This window comes from Octopus sinensis, linkage group LG24 (assembly GCF_006345805.1).
Source record: "Octopus sinensis linkage group LG24, ASM634580v1, whole genome shotgun sequence".
Classification (NCBI taxonomy): Eukaryota; Metazoa; Mollusca; class Cephalopoda; order Octopoda; family Octopodidae; genus Octopus; species Octopus sinensis.
Window position 1 is genome coordinate 10360576 of NC_043020.1, and position 17500 is coordinate 10378075.

At 37.8% G+C, this 17500-nt stretch overlaps 1 protein-coding gene across 4 annotated transcripts in view; it reads left to right on the forward strand.

Moving 5' to 3' along the window:
• The window catches only part of LOC115223987 (tetratricopeptide repeat protein 38), a 59894-nt gene that overhangs the window by 41415 nt on the left and 979 nt on the right, over positions 1 to 17500 (forward strand). For all 4 annotated transcript variants that reach the window (XM_029794761.2, XM_036512767.1, XM_029794764.2 and 1 more), the window contains 5 exons: positions 896 to 934; positions 2124 to 2196; positions 3988 to 4153; positions 5273 to 5429; positions 16900 to 16973. In XM_029794761.2, the coding sequence (XP_029650621.1) occupies positions 896 to 934; positions 2124 to 2196; positions 3988 to 4153; positions 5273 to 5429; positions 16900 to 16973 (509 nt within the window). The remainder of the gene's footprint in view (positions 1 to 895; positions 935 to 2123; positions 2197 to 3987; positions 4154 to 5272; positions 5430 to 16899; positions 16974 to 17500) is intronic.

Consider the following 17500-nt stretch of genomic DNA (forward strand, 5'->3'; position numbering starts at 1 on the left):
CAGAGCACCTCAACAGAAATATGGTAACAAAAGGATTAAAAGGTCTGAAACCAAAAACCTCGAGACTAGAAGAAGCTGTAGGCTCCTTATAAAATCCTTAGCAGCATTTCACCTGTTTCCATGTTTTGAGTCCAAATGATTTTTGCTCGGGTTATATAAGGGAAGTAACTCTCTAAAAATGCTTATATAGTTATTTCCCTTACAAACCCGAACAACGCCAGGTGATACTGCTAGTTTAAAATAATTGAGAGAAAAACAGAATCTCAAAATAAATACAGTAATGAAAGGGTTAAACCGGGGCAAGTCAACACCTACAGGAAAGACATGGACACAGAGGGCATTCCAGGAGTTTAACAATATGAAGAGGAAGACTTGCATGTATGACTAGTGCAGGGCCCGGAGGTCTGGACACAGTGTGGGTAATGGTAGAAGACATGTGTGAATCAGGAATGCTTGAGTGGGGATAGTATGGGACCAGCCAGCTCTGATGAGCAGGGGCCATGATAGTAGTTGTAGAAAAGGTAAAGAGAGGAGAATCAGAAGATCGTTTAGTCCAGTGACCTTTCTCTAAATACAGTCTGTATGTGTAGTAGCAACAGCAGCAGCTGTTGCAGTAGCAGTATTCTGTTTAACGTCCGCTTTCCATGCTAGCATGGGTTGGACGATTTGACTGAGGACTGGCGAGCCAGATGGCTGCACCAGGCTCCAGAGGGCAAAACTCCATTGGTATTATTATTACTCTCACCTGTGTCTTGGACAGTACCAGTAATTATTTTGGGGGCAAGATGTGGTGTCTTTTATGACTCTAAAGAAAAAGGCCAGAATTGAAGCCCACAAGGTAACTGAATATTGGTTTCTAGTAAGTTCAATTTCTTATTTTCTTCTTTCATTATAGGGAGACTATGCTTCAGCCATGGAAATTTACAAAAGAGGGGTAAGTACTAATTTTTTTTAAATCTCATTTATTGTAAAAAAGGGATTTTTGTTTTTATGAATTTGAATTTTTGCTGTCAGTTTTCTGTTTATGTAATTATGTTTTCTACATCAATATATGGCGGTGCCCCAGCATGGCCACAGCTCGTGAGCTGAAACTAGATGAAATAAAATAAAAATAAAATAGATATCAATTGGTATCAAAATGTTCCCAGGAGTGGCTGTGTGGTAAGTAGCTTGCTTACCAACCACATGGTTCCGGGTTCAGTCCCACTGCGTGGCATCTTGGGCAAGTGTCTTCTGCTATAGCCTCGGGCCGACCAATGCCTTGTGAGTGGATTTGGTAGACGGAAACTGAAAGAAGCCTATCGTATGCATGCATATATGTGTATATATATATATGTTTGTGTATATGTTTGCATGTCTGTGTTTGTCCCCCTAGCATTGCTTGACAACCGACACTGGTGTGTTTTCGTCCCCGTCACTTAGCAGTTCAGCAAAAGAGACTGATAGAATAAGTACTAGGCTTACAAAAGAATAAGTCCCGGGGTCGATTTGCTCGACTAAAGGCGGTGCTCCAGCATGGCCGCAGTCAAATGACTGAAACAAGTAAAAGAGTAAAAGAGAAAAGAGCATTAGTAGAATAAGTACTAGGTTTACAAAGAATAAGTCCCGGGGTCGATTTGCTCGACTAAAGGCGGTGCTCCAGCATGGCTGCAGTCAAATGACTGAAACAAGTAAAAGAGTAAAAGAGAAAAGAGCATTAGTAGAATAAGTACTAGGTTTACAAAGAATAAGTCCCGGGGTCGATTTGCTCGACTAAAGGCGGTGCTCCAGCATGGCTGCAGTCAAATGACTGAAACAAGTAAAAGAGTAAAAGAGAAAAGAGCATTAGTAGAATAAGTACTAGGTTTACAAAGAATAAGTCCCGGGGTCGATTTGCTCGACTAAAGGCGGTGCTCCAGCATGGCCGCAGTCAAATGACTGAAACAAGTAAAAGAGTAAAAGAGAAAAGAGAATAAGTAGAATAAGTACTAGGTTTACAAAGAATAAGTCCCGGGGTCGATTTGCTCGACTAAAGGCAGTGCTCCAGCATGGCCGCAGTCAAATGACTGAAACAAGTAAAAGAGTAAAGAGAATATTGAATTGTTAAAGTAACTTCTGAATCATTCTTTCTATTTCATCTTCAGATTCATCCAGATGTTGCAGGCTTTATAGCCATCAAAGATTCAGCTTCCTTCTTATACCGTCTTGGACTGGAAGGTTAGTAAACTATTTTGTTAAAGAAATTGCTGCTACTACTGCTGCTTATTATACTTTTCCTCATCTCCTCCATTCCTTCTAGAGCAGGCCTGGCCAACTCAAATTACATTGCGGGCCACTTTAATCACAGAAAGTTTTTTGAGGGTCGCTTGTATACTTTATGCATTGTAATTTGATTGTTGGTTGGCATCCTTTCTGTCTCGGGAGACAATGGAGTTGCGCATAAAGTAGTCTAGTCCGGCTTTTATATTTCATGTCCTGATACATTTCCTGCTGTGGCTGTGTAGTCCTATCCTGGACAAACACTCCCTCTGGCAGGTACCGCAAATGTAGCGAAGACTGTTCCTGGCTGGTTGTAGTGCCATAGTCTCTTGTTTACGTCTCTTCCTTTCTTTCCATTTCTCCTCTCTCTCTCTGTCACTCCTTTGTATTCCCTCTTTTACGGTATGTCGCCATTCTCCACGGTTGCCGGCAACTGCCTCCCAACCGCTTTCACATGCCTTTCAGACATCAGATGATGGAGTGTTTCTGCACAGTAGAAGTGACGGGAAACTGTTCAATTTGATTAAAGTATTGAGTATAATTTTATATACTTCAATCAAATCAAAGAATCAAGAATTTTTCATACTTTTCTTTTTACTCTTTTACTTGATTTCTAAGAGAACTGTCTGCTCTCATGGCTTACTCAACCAGAAGAAAATTCTAACTGGGCCCCACCTGCAAGGTCATGTACTGTTTATCTTGATATGAGATCACCATGCCATGCACATATGGTTGTGATGCATGTGATGCATGTGCCTAGTGTACCCTTATCAGACGGTTAGTCATGATGGGTATACTGGGCTTCGTATATTTTACCCCAGTGTCACTTTGATGGCATGCACTGCTCTCTCACTCAATAATAATAATCATATTGATTTCAAATTTTTTTGTATCTCAGTGCTATGAGCTAACTTAAGTGGGTTTATTTTGGGACAACAAGTCACCTTCTGTAACCTCAGCCCTCCCAAAACTTTCAAATGCTCTTCACCATTCCTAAAAAGATAGGCCAGTTGTATGTAATCTGGGTGTATGTATTCTGTATTCTAGTAGCAAGCCAGTCTTTTCTGTCCACTCCTTGAGCTTCTTAAACTGTTATTAAACTGTTATGGCTCCAATGACAATCAGTATGACCTCACTTCTTCTACAACCCCACAATCTGCTCATTTCTCTTTTCAGGTCCTGGTATATCTCTCTTTTACTGGGTTCAGTCATTTGACTGTCGCCATGCAGGAGCACCACCTTTTAGGCGAGAAAATCGTCCCCGGGACTTATTGCTTGTAAGCCTAGTACTTATTCTATCGGTCTCTTTTGCTGAACTGCTAAGTTACGGGGACGTAAACACACCAGCATCAGTTGTCAAGCGATGTTGGGGAGACAAACACAGACTCACTAACATATACACACACATGCATATATATACATATATACATATATACAATGAGCTTCTTTCAGTTTCCGTCTCCAAATCCACTCACAAGGCTTTGGTCGGCCCGAGGCTATAGTCGAAGACACTTGCCCAAGGTGCCACGCAGTGGGACTGAACCCAGAACCATGTGGTTGGTAAGCAAGCTGCTTACCACACAGCCACTCCTTGTTAATTTCTTTTTCTGTTATTCTTGTATCAATTACATAACAAGGTCACATCAATTACATAACAAGTCCATTTCCTTTTCTCAAGCGTTAAGATACCTGATCCTTTATGTTAAAGGGCTTAATGACTGATGTTTCTAAATTCTTACATTCGCACAGATATTGACTGCAGCAAGGAATGGAAGGCTGTCTTCGACGTATGTCGTTCCCATACGGAGGATCACTTTTTTATGTTCCAAGATATACATATCCTAATGGCATTGTTGAGTGCAGATGAAATGAAAATAGCACAGGAGTTTACACATTCTATGACCAGTGGTTCTGTGTAAGTCGATTCTTACTGAATGTTGGTTAGTGTTGAGTAATTTCTGATATTGTTGTTATTTAGTCTCAGGTGAGCCCTGTTCAAACAGATCTATGATTAAAAGCATTCTAGCCATGACGATATCTGGTGAATAACAGCAATATTAGATAATTTCTGTTTATGACTGATTTATATGCTGAAAGACAAAGAACATTATTGTTGTTGTTGTTACTACTACTACTACTACTACTACTACTACTACTACTACTACTACTGCAGCAGCAGCAGCAGTGGAGGCGCAATGGCCCAGTGGTTAGGGCAGCAGACTTGCGGTTGGAGGGTCGCGGTTTCAATTCCCAAACCGGGCGTTGTGTGTGTTTATTGAGCGAAAACACCTAAAAGCTCCACGAGGCTCCGACAGGGTGTGGTGGCGACCCCTGTTGTACTCTTTCGCCCCAACTTTCTCTCACTCTTTCTTCCTGTTTCCTGTCCCCGACTTCCTACGCAACCGCTGAGCCTGGATGCGCATTCATCCATCCGTCGATGCTCTCGGTGTCAGGGGTTGACCTGCTTTCTCTTCTGCGGGTCTTACGAATAGCAAAAGACCAACGTTTCGGACTTCTCCCACTACAGAGGCGCGATCTTGCGAGCTCTGGGATGAAGACCGCTTCGCTCAACAAACAAACAAACAAACAAACAAGCAGCAGCAGCAGAACTGAGAAAAGCATCTCAGATGTGCTTGCAGAAGTGAGGGGAAATTGTCAAATCACCATCTGAGTTATCAGAAGATATGCAGATTAGTTATGGTTCAGTTCAGTCCATTATCACAACAAAATAAAATATCAATCAAGCACTGGGGCCAATTTAAACAACTAAACCCACATCCTATTCCCAATAACATTTCTGACCTTGTACCTATGCCAGGAGCAATTTTTAATATCATCATCACCACCACCACCACCACCACCACCACCACCATCATCATCATCATCATCATCATCACCACCACCACCACTACCACCACCACTACAACCACCACCACCACCACCATCATCATCATCATCATCACCATCATCATCATCATCATTGTCATTATCATTTCATTTCATTTTATTTTGTCTTGTTTTATTTCTTTTTCAGTCCCACTAGTAAATATTTCCTGAAAATTCTAGAAGAAGTTGGCAAAGCTGTGTGTGAGGCTCTTGTAGCTTATAAAGAAGGGGATTATGCAGAGGTTGTAGAGTTGCTGATGCCAATTCAATTCCAGCTTCGTGAAGTTGGAGGAAGCAATGCTCAGGTGAGTTGACTGTGGAATTATTTTTTTATTTTTTTGGTAAATTTCCTCATGGAAGTAAGTGTAGTTGTTATTGTTATTGTTTAGCCCTCTACTGGTCAATTCTGATGAAAGGTTTCCACTTGTGACCATCTCAATCAAATTTCAGGCCTAAAGTTCTAAGCTCATTAAAATAGTGTAAAATGTTCTTTACTATAGTTTACTATAGACGTAAGGAATACAGAAACACACATACTCGCACACACACACACACACACACACACACACACACACACGCACACACACACACACACACACACTCACACATGTATAGAATTGATAATACGAAAACAGCAAAATGTACACATACAAAGTTGAAACAAAACGAAATGTCGTCAATATAGGTGCAAAGCATACTTTCTGTAGCTATTTCTTTACTACCCACAAGGGGCAAAACACAGAGAGGACAAACAAGGACAGACAAACAGATTAAGTCGATTATATTGACCCCAGTGCGTAACTGGTACTTAATTAATCGACCCCGAAAGGATGAAAGGCAAAGTCGACCTTGACGGAATTTGAAATCAGAACGTAATGGCAGACGAAATACCGCTAAACATTTTGCCCGGCGTGCTAACGTCTCTGCTAGCTCGCCGCCTTAATACATACTTTCTGTAGAATAGTTATGCTATAAAAAAAATGGAAAGTCACCAATCTATCAAAAATTGCTGTCCGACACCAATGTAAGAAAGTACAGAAAGTCAACATTTATTTGGAACATGTACTAAATGTTATAAAATACACAATTGAATGACTATCATGGCGAAGAAGGTGAAAGTCGAAGAAAATTCAGATGGAGTGGCTGTGTGGTAAGTAGCTTGCTAACCAACCACATGGTTCCGGGTTCAGTCCCACTGTATGGCATCTTGGGCAAGGAAAGAAGCCTGTCGTATATATGTATATATATATATATATATTTGAACTAGGGACAGCTGATGAAGGGGATTTTTCCTTGTGTAGTTTGTCTTGTACTCTGTTTTTCTGTTGTAAAAAAATGGTTTGTTCCATGCTTGTTTTTCCATTTTCGTTTCTCGTTGAGTTCTACGTCTTGTTGTGGTGTCCTGTACTCACGTATATATATTTATATATGTATTTATATATACATGTAGATGTAGGTACATACATATATGTATGTATGTATGCATATATTTTATTTATTGCACTATTATATGACAGTGCCCTCGCGTCGATTCAATTTGATTCGTTCGTTTCGTTCCGTTCTTATTCTCCAAGTACTGTTTTATATATATATATATATGTACGTGTGTGTGTGTTTGTGTGTCTGTGTTTGTCCCCCTAGCATTGCTTGACAACCGATGCTGGTGTGTTTACATCCCCGTTACTTAGCAGTTCAGCAAAAGAGACCGATAGAATAAGTACTGAGCTTACAAAGAATAAGTCCCGGGGTCGATTTGCTTGACTAAAGGTGGTGCTCCAGCATGGCCACAGTCAAATGACTGAAACAAGTAAAAGAGAGTAAAAAGAGTAAGGCATAATTCAATTTTTCATACAAAATTAATTTAAATATTTGAAGAAGCAAGATATTTATGTAGCAAGATATAAATGAATTTGTCATTACTACATATTTTTAATTGTGTAATGTTATAGGCTGTAGAATAAATACTAACGCAGTAAAAAGGTTGTGTAATGTTGATACGCACAGTGATGAAGAATACAAGAACTGTTGGAAAAGAACATTATCTTGAAACTGGTTAGAAGGAGTGGAATAACATTTCTGTAATTATATTGAAAGAGCTGCTGAGGCTTTCTACTTCGCCAAGTTTCCGAATTTGTTATAATAACCAGAATATCATATTTTTTTCAGATATATTAATGAGTATTGTTAGTGGTGTTAAATCAGCCAAATCTTCATGTTGGCAGTACTTCAAAGTATGCTCCTGTTCAATTAAAGTCCAGGTGGCAACTAAAGTTCCAATGTCAGCGTGTTTCACTGTCGGGCGGGAGAAAGTTACATACATACATAAGCTAAAACACACATACACATATACATTAACGCACACCTGAAGTCTATCTCTGTCCCTGTGTGTGTCGGTCATCACAAAAATGTATGTATACTGACAGATACATACACCATCACACACATACTTGTCGGTCATCAGCCTAATGTAGGTAACGAATGCATGAACACACTCATATAGAAAATGTGACGTCATTGTCATTATGGTGGTGATATAAAATGTCATTTGTAATAGGTGACTAAAAGAAAATGACAATGTTAAATTTTTATAATGCAAATATGTGAACAAAAATATGGTTTCGCTGGTAGCCAAAACCTTACTGAATCTTTTGATACCCCATGTGTCAAAATCAACAACTCAGTTTCGGAATGCATAAGGAACATATGCATGCACACACACACACACACAAACTCTCTTTTATATATATATATATATATATATATCACTGTGATCACCGTGACCGATCAGGCTATCAGATGTTGCTACACATCGCTGGTCACAATGCGCTTCGCTTTGTTTTAGACTTCAAATGACGCCACCCTGCTGGCTATGCGAGCAGGCCAACAGAAGAAAGAGTGAGAGAAAGTTGTGGTGAAAGAGTACAGCAGGGATTGCCACCACCTCCTGCTGGAGCCTCGTGGAGCTTTAGGTGTCTTCGCTCAATAAACAATCACAACAACCAGTCTGGGAATCGAAACCGCGATCCTACAACCGTGAGTCCGCTGCCCTAACCACTGGGCCATTGCGGCCTCAACATATATATATATATATATATATATATATATATATTAATTTATTATATAGAAGGAGCTTCTACAGGACTAGAACTGTTTCATTCAAGAGAAATCTTCAGGAAGCTAGTTAACAAGAATTGTATTGGCATTTATACATTTAGGCAGGTTTAAAGGGATGTTGGTGGGGGACTTTTTGGGGGTAGGCATAGCGCAAAATATCATACTTGGGGGAGTGGTCAAGGAGTCAGTGTTAAATTAGATAGAAGAATAAATAAAAAAATAAAAAAATATATAAAAAAATATATAAAAATATATATAAAAAAAAAGGGAATAGAGTTTTAGGTAACTAAGGAGATTCTCACTTATACCTATGCACATATGTATACATATATACACACACATACAAACATTATACATATACATACACACATACTACACACACACATATATACATATATATACACTTACACATACATATACATATCTACACATACACATATACATACATATACATACACACACTCACATGCATACACGTATACACACATGTATATATACACATACGACCACACATACATATACACACAGAAAAATATATATACACATACACACACATACTCACATACACGCATACACACACATATGCACACACACATATGCACACACAGCAGCACACTAGTCCCTATATACACATATATACACATACACACACATATACACACACATACATATACATACATATATATATATATATATATTATATATATATTATATATATATACATATGTGTACATATGCATACCTACACATACACACATATATATACACATACAAATACAGACCCATTCCCTAATTTTAATTTTATTATCTTCATTTATTACTTTTGACAAGTAATAGTGTGTATATATGTGTGTATATATGTATATATATATATATAATATATATATATATATATATATATATATGTGTGTAATTTTATATGTATGTATCCGTCTATATAATAGGTAACTGCACGTACATATACTTAATATTTATTATTTATTTTTTGAGTATGCATACTGCGCGTATATATATTTTACTATTTACTTATTTTTTGAGTATGCATGTAAGTATGAATATAAGGAGGCACGTGTGTGTGTGTGTATGTGTAAGCATAGATATATGTATACTTTTACGCATGTGTGTACTTATGTGTATATATGGATGCGCGTGGTGTGTGTGTGTGTGTGTATGGGTACGCATGTACATGTTGTATGTGCGTGTATGTGTATATGAGTATGTATGTATGTGTGTGCGTATATTTGTATATGTATGTATTGTATATGTATGTGTGTGTATGTATATATATAGATATGTGTGTGTATGTGTATGTATGTATATGTATATGCGTATGTGTATGTATTTGTATGTGTATGCATGCGCGTATATATATGTACGTATATGTATACGTGTGGGTGTGTGTATGTGTATAAATGTATGTATTATGGATGTATGGATGTATGTATGTATGTATACGTATGTATGTGTATGTGTGTATATGTATGATGTAGTATGTGTGTGTATATGTATATATGTATATATGTATATGTGTATATGATGTATATGTATATATATATATATATATATGGATATATTATGTATGTATATATATGTGGATATGTATGTATATGTATATTATATATACATGTATGTATTGTATGTAGGTGTATATGTATGTGTGTGTATTTATATTTATTGGTGTATATGTATAGACTAGCCTTCTAAGAGTGTAGACATGAATCTGTAGGTACGCGTACGTATGTGTATATACGTGAATGTATGTAGATGTATGTATGTATGAATATAACGCGTGCGTGCGTGTATGTGTATGAGTGTGCGAATGAGTGAGTGTACGTGCTAAAGAGTGTGCGTGAGTAAATGAGTGCTTGTTTTCCAGTAGACAGATAAATGGACTGGCTGTCATAGCCAAGATGTTTGTGACCAGCGATCAAAGATACCAAAGTAATAAATGAAGATAATAAAATTAAAATTAGGGAATGGGTCTGTATTTGTATGTGTATATATATGTGTGTATGTGTAGGTATGCATAGGTACACATATGTATATAAATATATATATATATATATATATATATATATATATATATATATAATATATATTATGTATGTATATGTATGTGTGTGTATATGTGTGTGTATGTGTATATATGTGTATATAGGGACTAGTGTGCTGAGTGTGTGTGCATATGTGTGTGTGCATATTGTGTGTATGCGTGTATGTGAGTATGTGTGTGTATGTGTATATATATTTTTCTGTGTGTATATGTATGTGTGGTCGTGTGTGTATATATACATGTGTGTATACGTGTATGCATGTGAGTGTGTGTTATGTATATGTAGTATATGTGTATGTGTAGATATGTATATGTATGTGTAAGTGTATATATATGTATATATGTGTGGTGTACGTATGTGTGTATGTATATGTATATTGTTTGTATGTGTGTGTATATATGTATACATATGTGCATAGGTATAAGTGAGAATCTCCTTAGTTACCTAAAACTCTATTCCCTTTTTTTATATATTATTTTTATATTTTTTTATATATTTTTTTATTTTTTTATTTATTCTTCTATCTAATTTAACACTGACTCTTGACCACTCCCCCAAGTATGATATTTTGCGCTATGCCTACCCCAAAAAGTCCCCCACCAACATCCTTTAAACCTGCCTAAATGTATAAATGCCAATACAATTCTTGTTAAACTAGCTTCCTGAAGATTTCTCTTGAATGGAAAACAGTTCTAGTCCTGTAGAAGCTCCTTCTATATAATAAATTAATTTTACTCTACTATGTATTGAGTACCTTATTTACTGTGGTTAACCCCGAATCAACCGGGACCTACATATATATATATATATATATATAATATATATATATATATACACATATATATAGGCAAATGGAAAATTAAAACAAAAACAACAAAATTCAAAAGCACACACACAGTCATTATATTAGGTTTATGCTCAGTTTAAATTGGAAAAAAAGTGGTGTGACGTTTTGAGCATGGTTCTTCATCAGAAAGTGGAAAATGGAAAGGTCAAGATAGAAGGAAAAAAATAGACCAAGAAAACTACATGTGTGGTTATGTGGCTGAAGTGACCTGAAGTGGAAACAGAAAGATGTGTACATGTACACATATGCATATACACGCACTGACACATTCATACATTGTGAGACATTCATTTAGTTGCATAGGTACACAGCTACATGCCAATATACAACTTGGCATATATATATACATACATACATAAAAATTTACATGTGAACAGGTTTATCCTGTTTCTTGAATTATGTCAGCAGGTCACCTATGAGGCTTTAGGAGAAATCAGAGTGTTTGCATTCACAACATGCTTATTAGTCATTCTATATAATTCAATGGAAAAGAGCTCAGCTTTACTGTTCTATAAAGTTGGGTTAGAATGACCCAACAATACATAGATTTAAAAATAATAATAATAATAATGAAATTATTGTATACAGTGCTCAGGTGCACCACAACTTGTCAAAAAGTGTGTATAAAGTATAAGCAGTAATGTACAAATGTCTGGAAAGCGAACAGTGTATGAGTCAGATACATGCCTGCGTGTGTATGGAGGGGAGAAAATCAGGTGTAGTGTTGGCGAATCTCAGGAAGCATGGAAGTTTTGAAGGATGCAGTGCTCCGACAACTAACGACTGATGCTGGCAGTTTGTTCCATACTTCAGCGTGTGTATTGAGGGGAGAAAATCAGGTGTAGTGTTGGTGAATCTCAAGAAGCATGGAAGTTTTGAAGGATGCAGTGCTCTGACAACTAACAACTGATGCCAGCAGTTTGTTCCATGCCTCAGTGTGTGTATGGAGGGGAGAAAATCAGGTGTAGTGTTGGTGAATCTCAGGAAGCATGGAGGTTTTGAAGGATGCAGTGCTCCGACAACTAACGACTGATGCTGGCAGTTTGTTCCATACTTCAGCAACTCTCAGCGTGAAGAAATGTTTCCTAAAGTCATGGGAGCTATGCTGTTTTCTGACTTTGTAAACATGTCCACGGGTGTTAGACAGGTGGAGTTTGAAAAGGTGCTCAGAGTTATTGTTTATAAGATGGTTAATAATTTTATGGGTGTCTGCCAAGTCAGCTGCCACCAATATCACATTGACATAATGTGGGTGGGTCTTTTTTGTTGTATTTGTTTGCAGATTCAAATTGCTTCATGTTTAACAAGTTTACTTCCCACCTACATAGTTTTAAATTGAGTCCTACTACATAGCACCTTGGGCAAGTCTCTTCTACTATAGCCCCATGCTAACCAAAGCATTATGAGTGGATTTGGCAACTGAAACTGATAAAAGCCCACCATACCCTTCTGTCAGAGTCAGACGCCATGATAGATCGTTAACCACTACACACATTTTTTTCTCTCCTTGTTTTTTCTGTGTCCCTTTCTGTAGAAGAGCGTAGGCTCGAAACGTAAAAGACTTTTTCTATTCCTGAGCGTTATACTAATACATCTGTTTGTTTTGTACACAACCTGTCTTCGTCTTTTGTTTTTTTCGTAAACTCTCCCTATACATATATATATATATATTCCACGTCCTCGCGTTGCTGTGTTTTTTCTGTATTTTCTTGTTTGGATTAACTATATATATATGCATGCATGTATGCATCAAACACTCACACACACACACATAATATGCAAGGTGCATAAGGTATTTGAGGACATATCTTTTTGTGTCATTGCTGCATTTTTTGATAACTTTGTATAATCTTTGTTTCAGAAAATAATAATGGCTGAGCATAGCGATTTAGAAATATTTCGATTTTTAAAAATTGCCAGAGCTTTCATCTACAAAGTTTGTAAGGATCTAGAGACTAACTATGGAAACACATCACCAGTATCAAAGCATAAAAAGCATTCTAAATGCTCTGAAATCATCAGAACACTTGAATTTATCCAGCAAGTTCAACAGACCATTGATTATAATCCCAGAAAGTCCATGAGGTTAATTGCAAAAGATCTCCATGTGTCAGAAGGAACAGTCAGAAATGTTGTCCATGAAGACATCAGAGATAAGTCTTCTATGATGAGGAATGGTCAATTTGTCAGAAAAAGCAAACGAAAATCACTACATCAGATTTAAAAGGCTCTTAAACGAACTGAAAAATCCAGCAGAAGAAGATTTAATTTGGTTTTTCTCAAACGAGAACAACTTTGACCAAGATCGAAAAGTTAACCGAAGAAATGACAGATGATTATGAGCAGACCCTTCTTAAGTTGAAAGTGTTATGCATACAAAATTTCCAGCAACTGTCATGATTTTAAGGGTTGTCAGCAATGAAGGACATGTGATGCCACCTTACTTCTTTCCACAAGGCCTTTGAGTTAACTCTGCTACCTACATTGAGGTCCTGAAAATAATATAATTGTTAAGCCCTGGATAGACTGTGTATGCAATGGAAGGCCATATGTGTTTCAGTAAGACTCTGCACTAAGCTGAAGGTGTCTTTATTGAATAACATTATAGAAAAATGGTTTATATTAATCCTCATAGCAGTTTTTGATAAATATAGCTATTATCTGTTATATATCTGTGTTTTTACAAACATAAATCTGTCCTTAAATGTCTTATGCACCCTGTATATATGTATGTGTGTGTGTATGCCTGTATCTCCTTGTCTTGATATTACATTATGGTTGTGAGTGTCCTATCATACAAGCAGTATCCTTCATTTCCAATATTCTATGAAACAATGTCTGGCCGTAGAAAATATGCCTTAGTAGCAACTCTGTCCAACTCTTGTGTGCATGGAAAAGTGGATACTAAGACAATGATGATAGGGTGGGAGTTAGAGAGATTTCACCTTCTATTTCTTGTAGATAAAATGATCAATTAGAGGCTACCTCAACAATCTTTCTTTGCTCTGTATGTTTCTACTCTTCTCCTCTGAAAGCCAAGTTTCTGATTACAAATATCTTGGGTCATACATATCATTATCTGGAAAAGATTTTCTAACTAGAAAGGGTATGGCCTGGTCAGCCTGTAATGACATGCATAAGATCTGGTCATCATATCTAAGTAGAGACTTCAAATTTGAAATCTTCAAAGCCACAGTTGAACCTATTCTACTATATGGCTCAGAAACCTGGATGTTATCAAAGAAGCTTGCAAGGCGGTTGGATGGAACCTACACTCGCCTCCTTATGAGAGCTCAAAATCTCTCGTGGAAGCGTCATCCAACCAAAATGTAAATACATGGGAAACTACCACCTGTGTCATCTCTTGTGAAGGGTAAGAGAGTCCAGTTTGCTGGACATTGTTGTAGAGCTGAAAACGAGGCAATTTCTACTCTTCTCCTCTGGAAGCCATCTACTCGCAATACCAGAGGGCGCACATTCTCCTACCCTGATGTAATCTCCAGGGATACAGGCATCCAGCAACAGGACCTCCGTAATGCAATGATGGACCGTGAAGTCTGGCGTAACATAGTAAATTCCATTGTCTCGACCACGGTTGAACAATGATGAAGATGATGTATGTTTTGCAGGATTTCTGAAGAGGAGTCCAATGGATCTCCACTTAAGAAACACTGATTTAGCTATTATAGCTTATTACTATTACTCTTTTATTTATACAACATCTAAGTTTAATTTGTCAAAATATTTTCGTCGTTTTAAGACTGCGACCTGTTCACTGACAAAAATCCGTGCTGCAGTGAACAGGTCGCGGCCTTAAAGCGACGAAAATATTTTGACAAATTAAACTTAAATGTTGAAGTGAATCGAACAGCTTTTGTGTGTTTCTTAAATGGCTTACAAACACCTTCCACGCTGCAATTGTTTTCGTTTCAGCACACGATCTCAGATCAAATCACTTGCTGTGCAAGTACATCTCCGTAATTTTATTTATTCATTTATTTAAAATTCTAAGGCTTCTGTTGATCAGGACTCACCATTTCATGTATTGGCACCATTAATGGAGAAGCTTGGGAAAGGTTTATTTTATGGAAAACTAGTAATTATACATCAATGCAAATTTCCTCTCTCCATACCTATTTCTTTACTACCCACAAGGGGCTAAACACAGAGAGGACAAACAAGGACAGACAAACGGATCGACCCCGAAAGGATGAAAGGCAAAGTCGACCTCGGCGGAATTTGAACTCAGAACGTAACAGCAGACGAAATACCTATTTCTTTACTACCCACGAGGGGCTAAACACAGAGCGGACAAACAAGGATAGACAAAAGGATCGACCCAGAAAGGATGAAAGGCAAAGTCGACCTCGGCGGAATTTGAACTCAGAACGTAACAGCAGACGAAATACCTATTTCTTTACTACCCACGAGGGGCTAAACACAGAGCGGACAAACAAGGACAGACAAACGGATCGACCCCGAAAGGATGAAAGGCAAAGTGACCTCGGCGGAATTTGAACTCAGAACGTAACAGCAGACGAAATACCTATTTCTTTACTACCACGAGGGGCTAAACACAGAGCGGACAAACAAGGATAGACAAAAGGATCGACCCAGAAAGGATGAAAGGCAAAGTCGACCTCGGCGGAATTTGAACTCAGAACGTAACAGCAGACGAAATACCTATTTCTTTACTACCCACGAGGGGCTAAACACAGAGCGGACAAACAAGGATAGACAAAAGGATCGACCCAGAAAGGATGAAAGGCAAAGTCGACCTCGGCGGAATTTGAACTCAGAACGTAACAGCAGACGAAATACCTATTTCTTTACTGCCCACAAGGGGCTAAACACAGAGGGGACAAACAAGGACAGACAAACGGATCAAGTCGATTATATCGACCCCAGTAGGTAACTGGTACTTAATTTATCGACCCCGAAAGGATGAAAGGCAAAGTGGACATCGGCAGAATTTGAACTCAGAACGTAACGGCAGACGAAATACGGCTACGCATTTCACTTAGCATGCTAACGTTTCTGCCAGCTCACCGCCTCTCTCCATACCATTAACAGAAAGACAAGGCACAATCCAATAAAGATTGGCATCCGTTTTGTTGCAGAATATAAAGATGTCTTGCAAACAACTTGCACATGCAAGTGCTACCAGTTAAAAGCTCCGTATACCGGAAGCTAGCAAGTGTTTGGGGTCATCAGGAGAGAATGCGAGCCGTTTCAGGGCCTACCTCTCAACGGCATCAATGCGCACCGGCCCCTCCCCCTCACTGATATGAGGCCCCGCTTGCTAGATCAGCTGGTTATGAAGTTAAACTCAATATACTTCTAGCCATCGCTCATCGTCTCTTTTTAGCCAAATCCAGTGGCTAGCCTTCTCCACTGTAGATTGGATATCAGTCATGGTGGTATTGACTTTACGATGAGTTAGGCCTAGCGATAACAACAGTCGTCTCACGCTGGCTTTGTCCAACAAACCCTCTACATCCGACTTCGATAGGAAAATGTTCTGCTTTCCAGCCTGCATCTTCACATTTCTCGAGGAGGTTTTCATAACGGTTCAATTTTTGAGCCTGAGCAAACTCTCTAAATCATGATGTCTGACACTCATACAGTTCTGCCAATCTAGCACCTTGAACTGGTACCTTGTTTTTAATTGCAGTATTTGATCGCATAGCACTACATATTCTATCTTTTTGCTGATGGCTCTGAAAATTTGAAATTATTTATTTATTTATCCATTTCCAGAGAGATGTTCTGAATCTTCTGTTAATAGTTGCTGCCATGAAATCTCCCAGAGAACACCACCAAAAATTTGCAAGGTAATTATTGTTCTAAATTATATTTGTGATTACAGGTAGACAGACAGACAGACAGACAACTATATAGCTTGAAAATTATGTATGTATGTATGTATGTATGTATGTATGTATGTATGTATGTATGTATGTATGTATGTGTGTGTATGTATGTATGTATGTTTGTGTGTATGTGTGTGTGTGTGTGTGTATGTATGTGTGTATGTATGTATGTATGTATGTATGTATGCATGCATGTGTGTGTGTATGTATGTATGTACATGCATGTATGTATGTATGTATGTATGTATGTATGTATGTGCATGCGTGCATATGTATATATGTATATAAGTATGTATGTCATCATTCAGTTTTCTTTCAAGGTTTTTTGCCAATAGAGGAAGAACCGGTTTCTAACCTAGATCCAAGGCTCCTTCATTAGACTTTCAACAACATACACAGGGTATTTTTGTACATATGTATATGTGTAAATTTGTATGTTTTGTTTTATGTATGTATTCTCATGCATATAGTTGCACATCCAGACATCA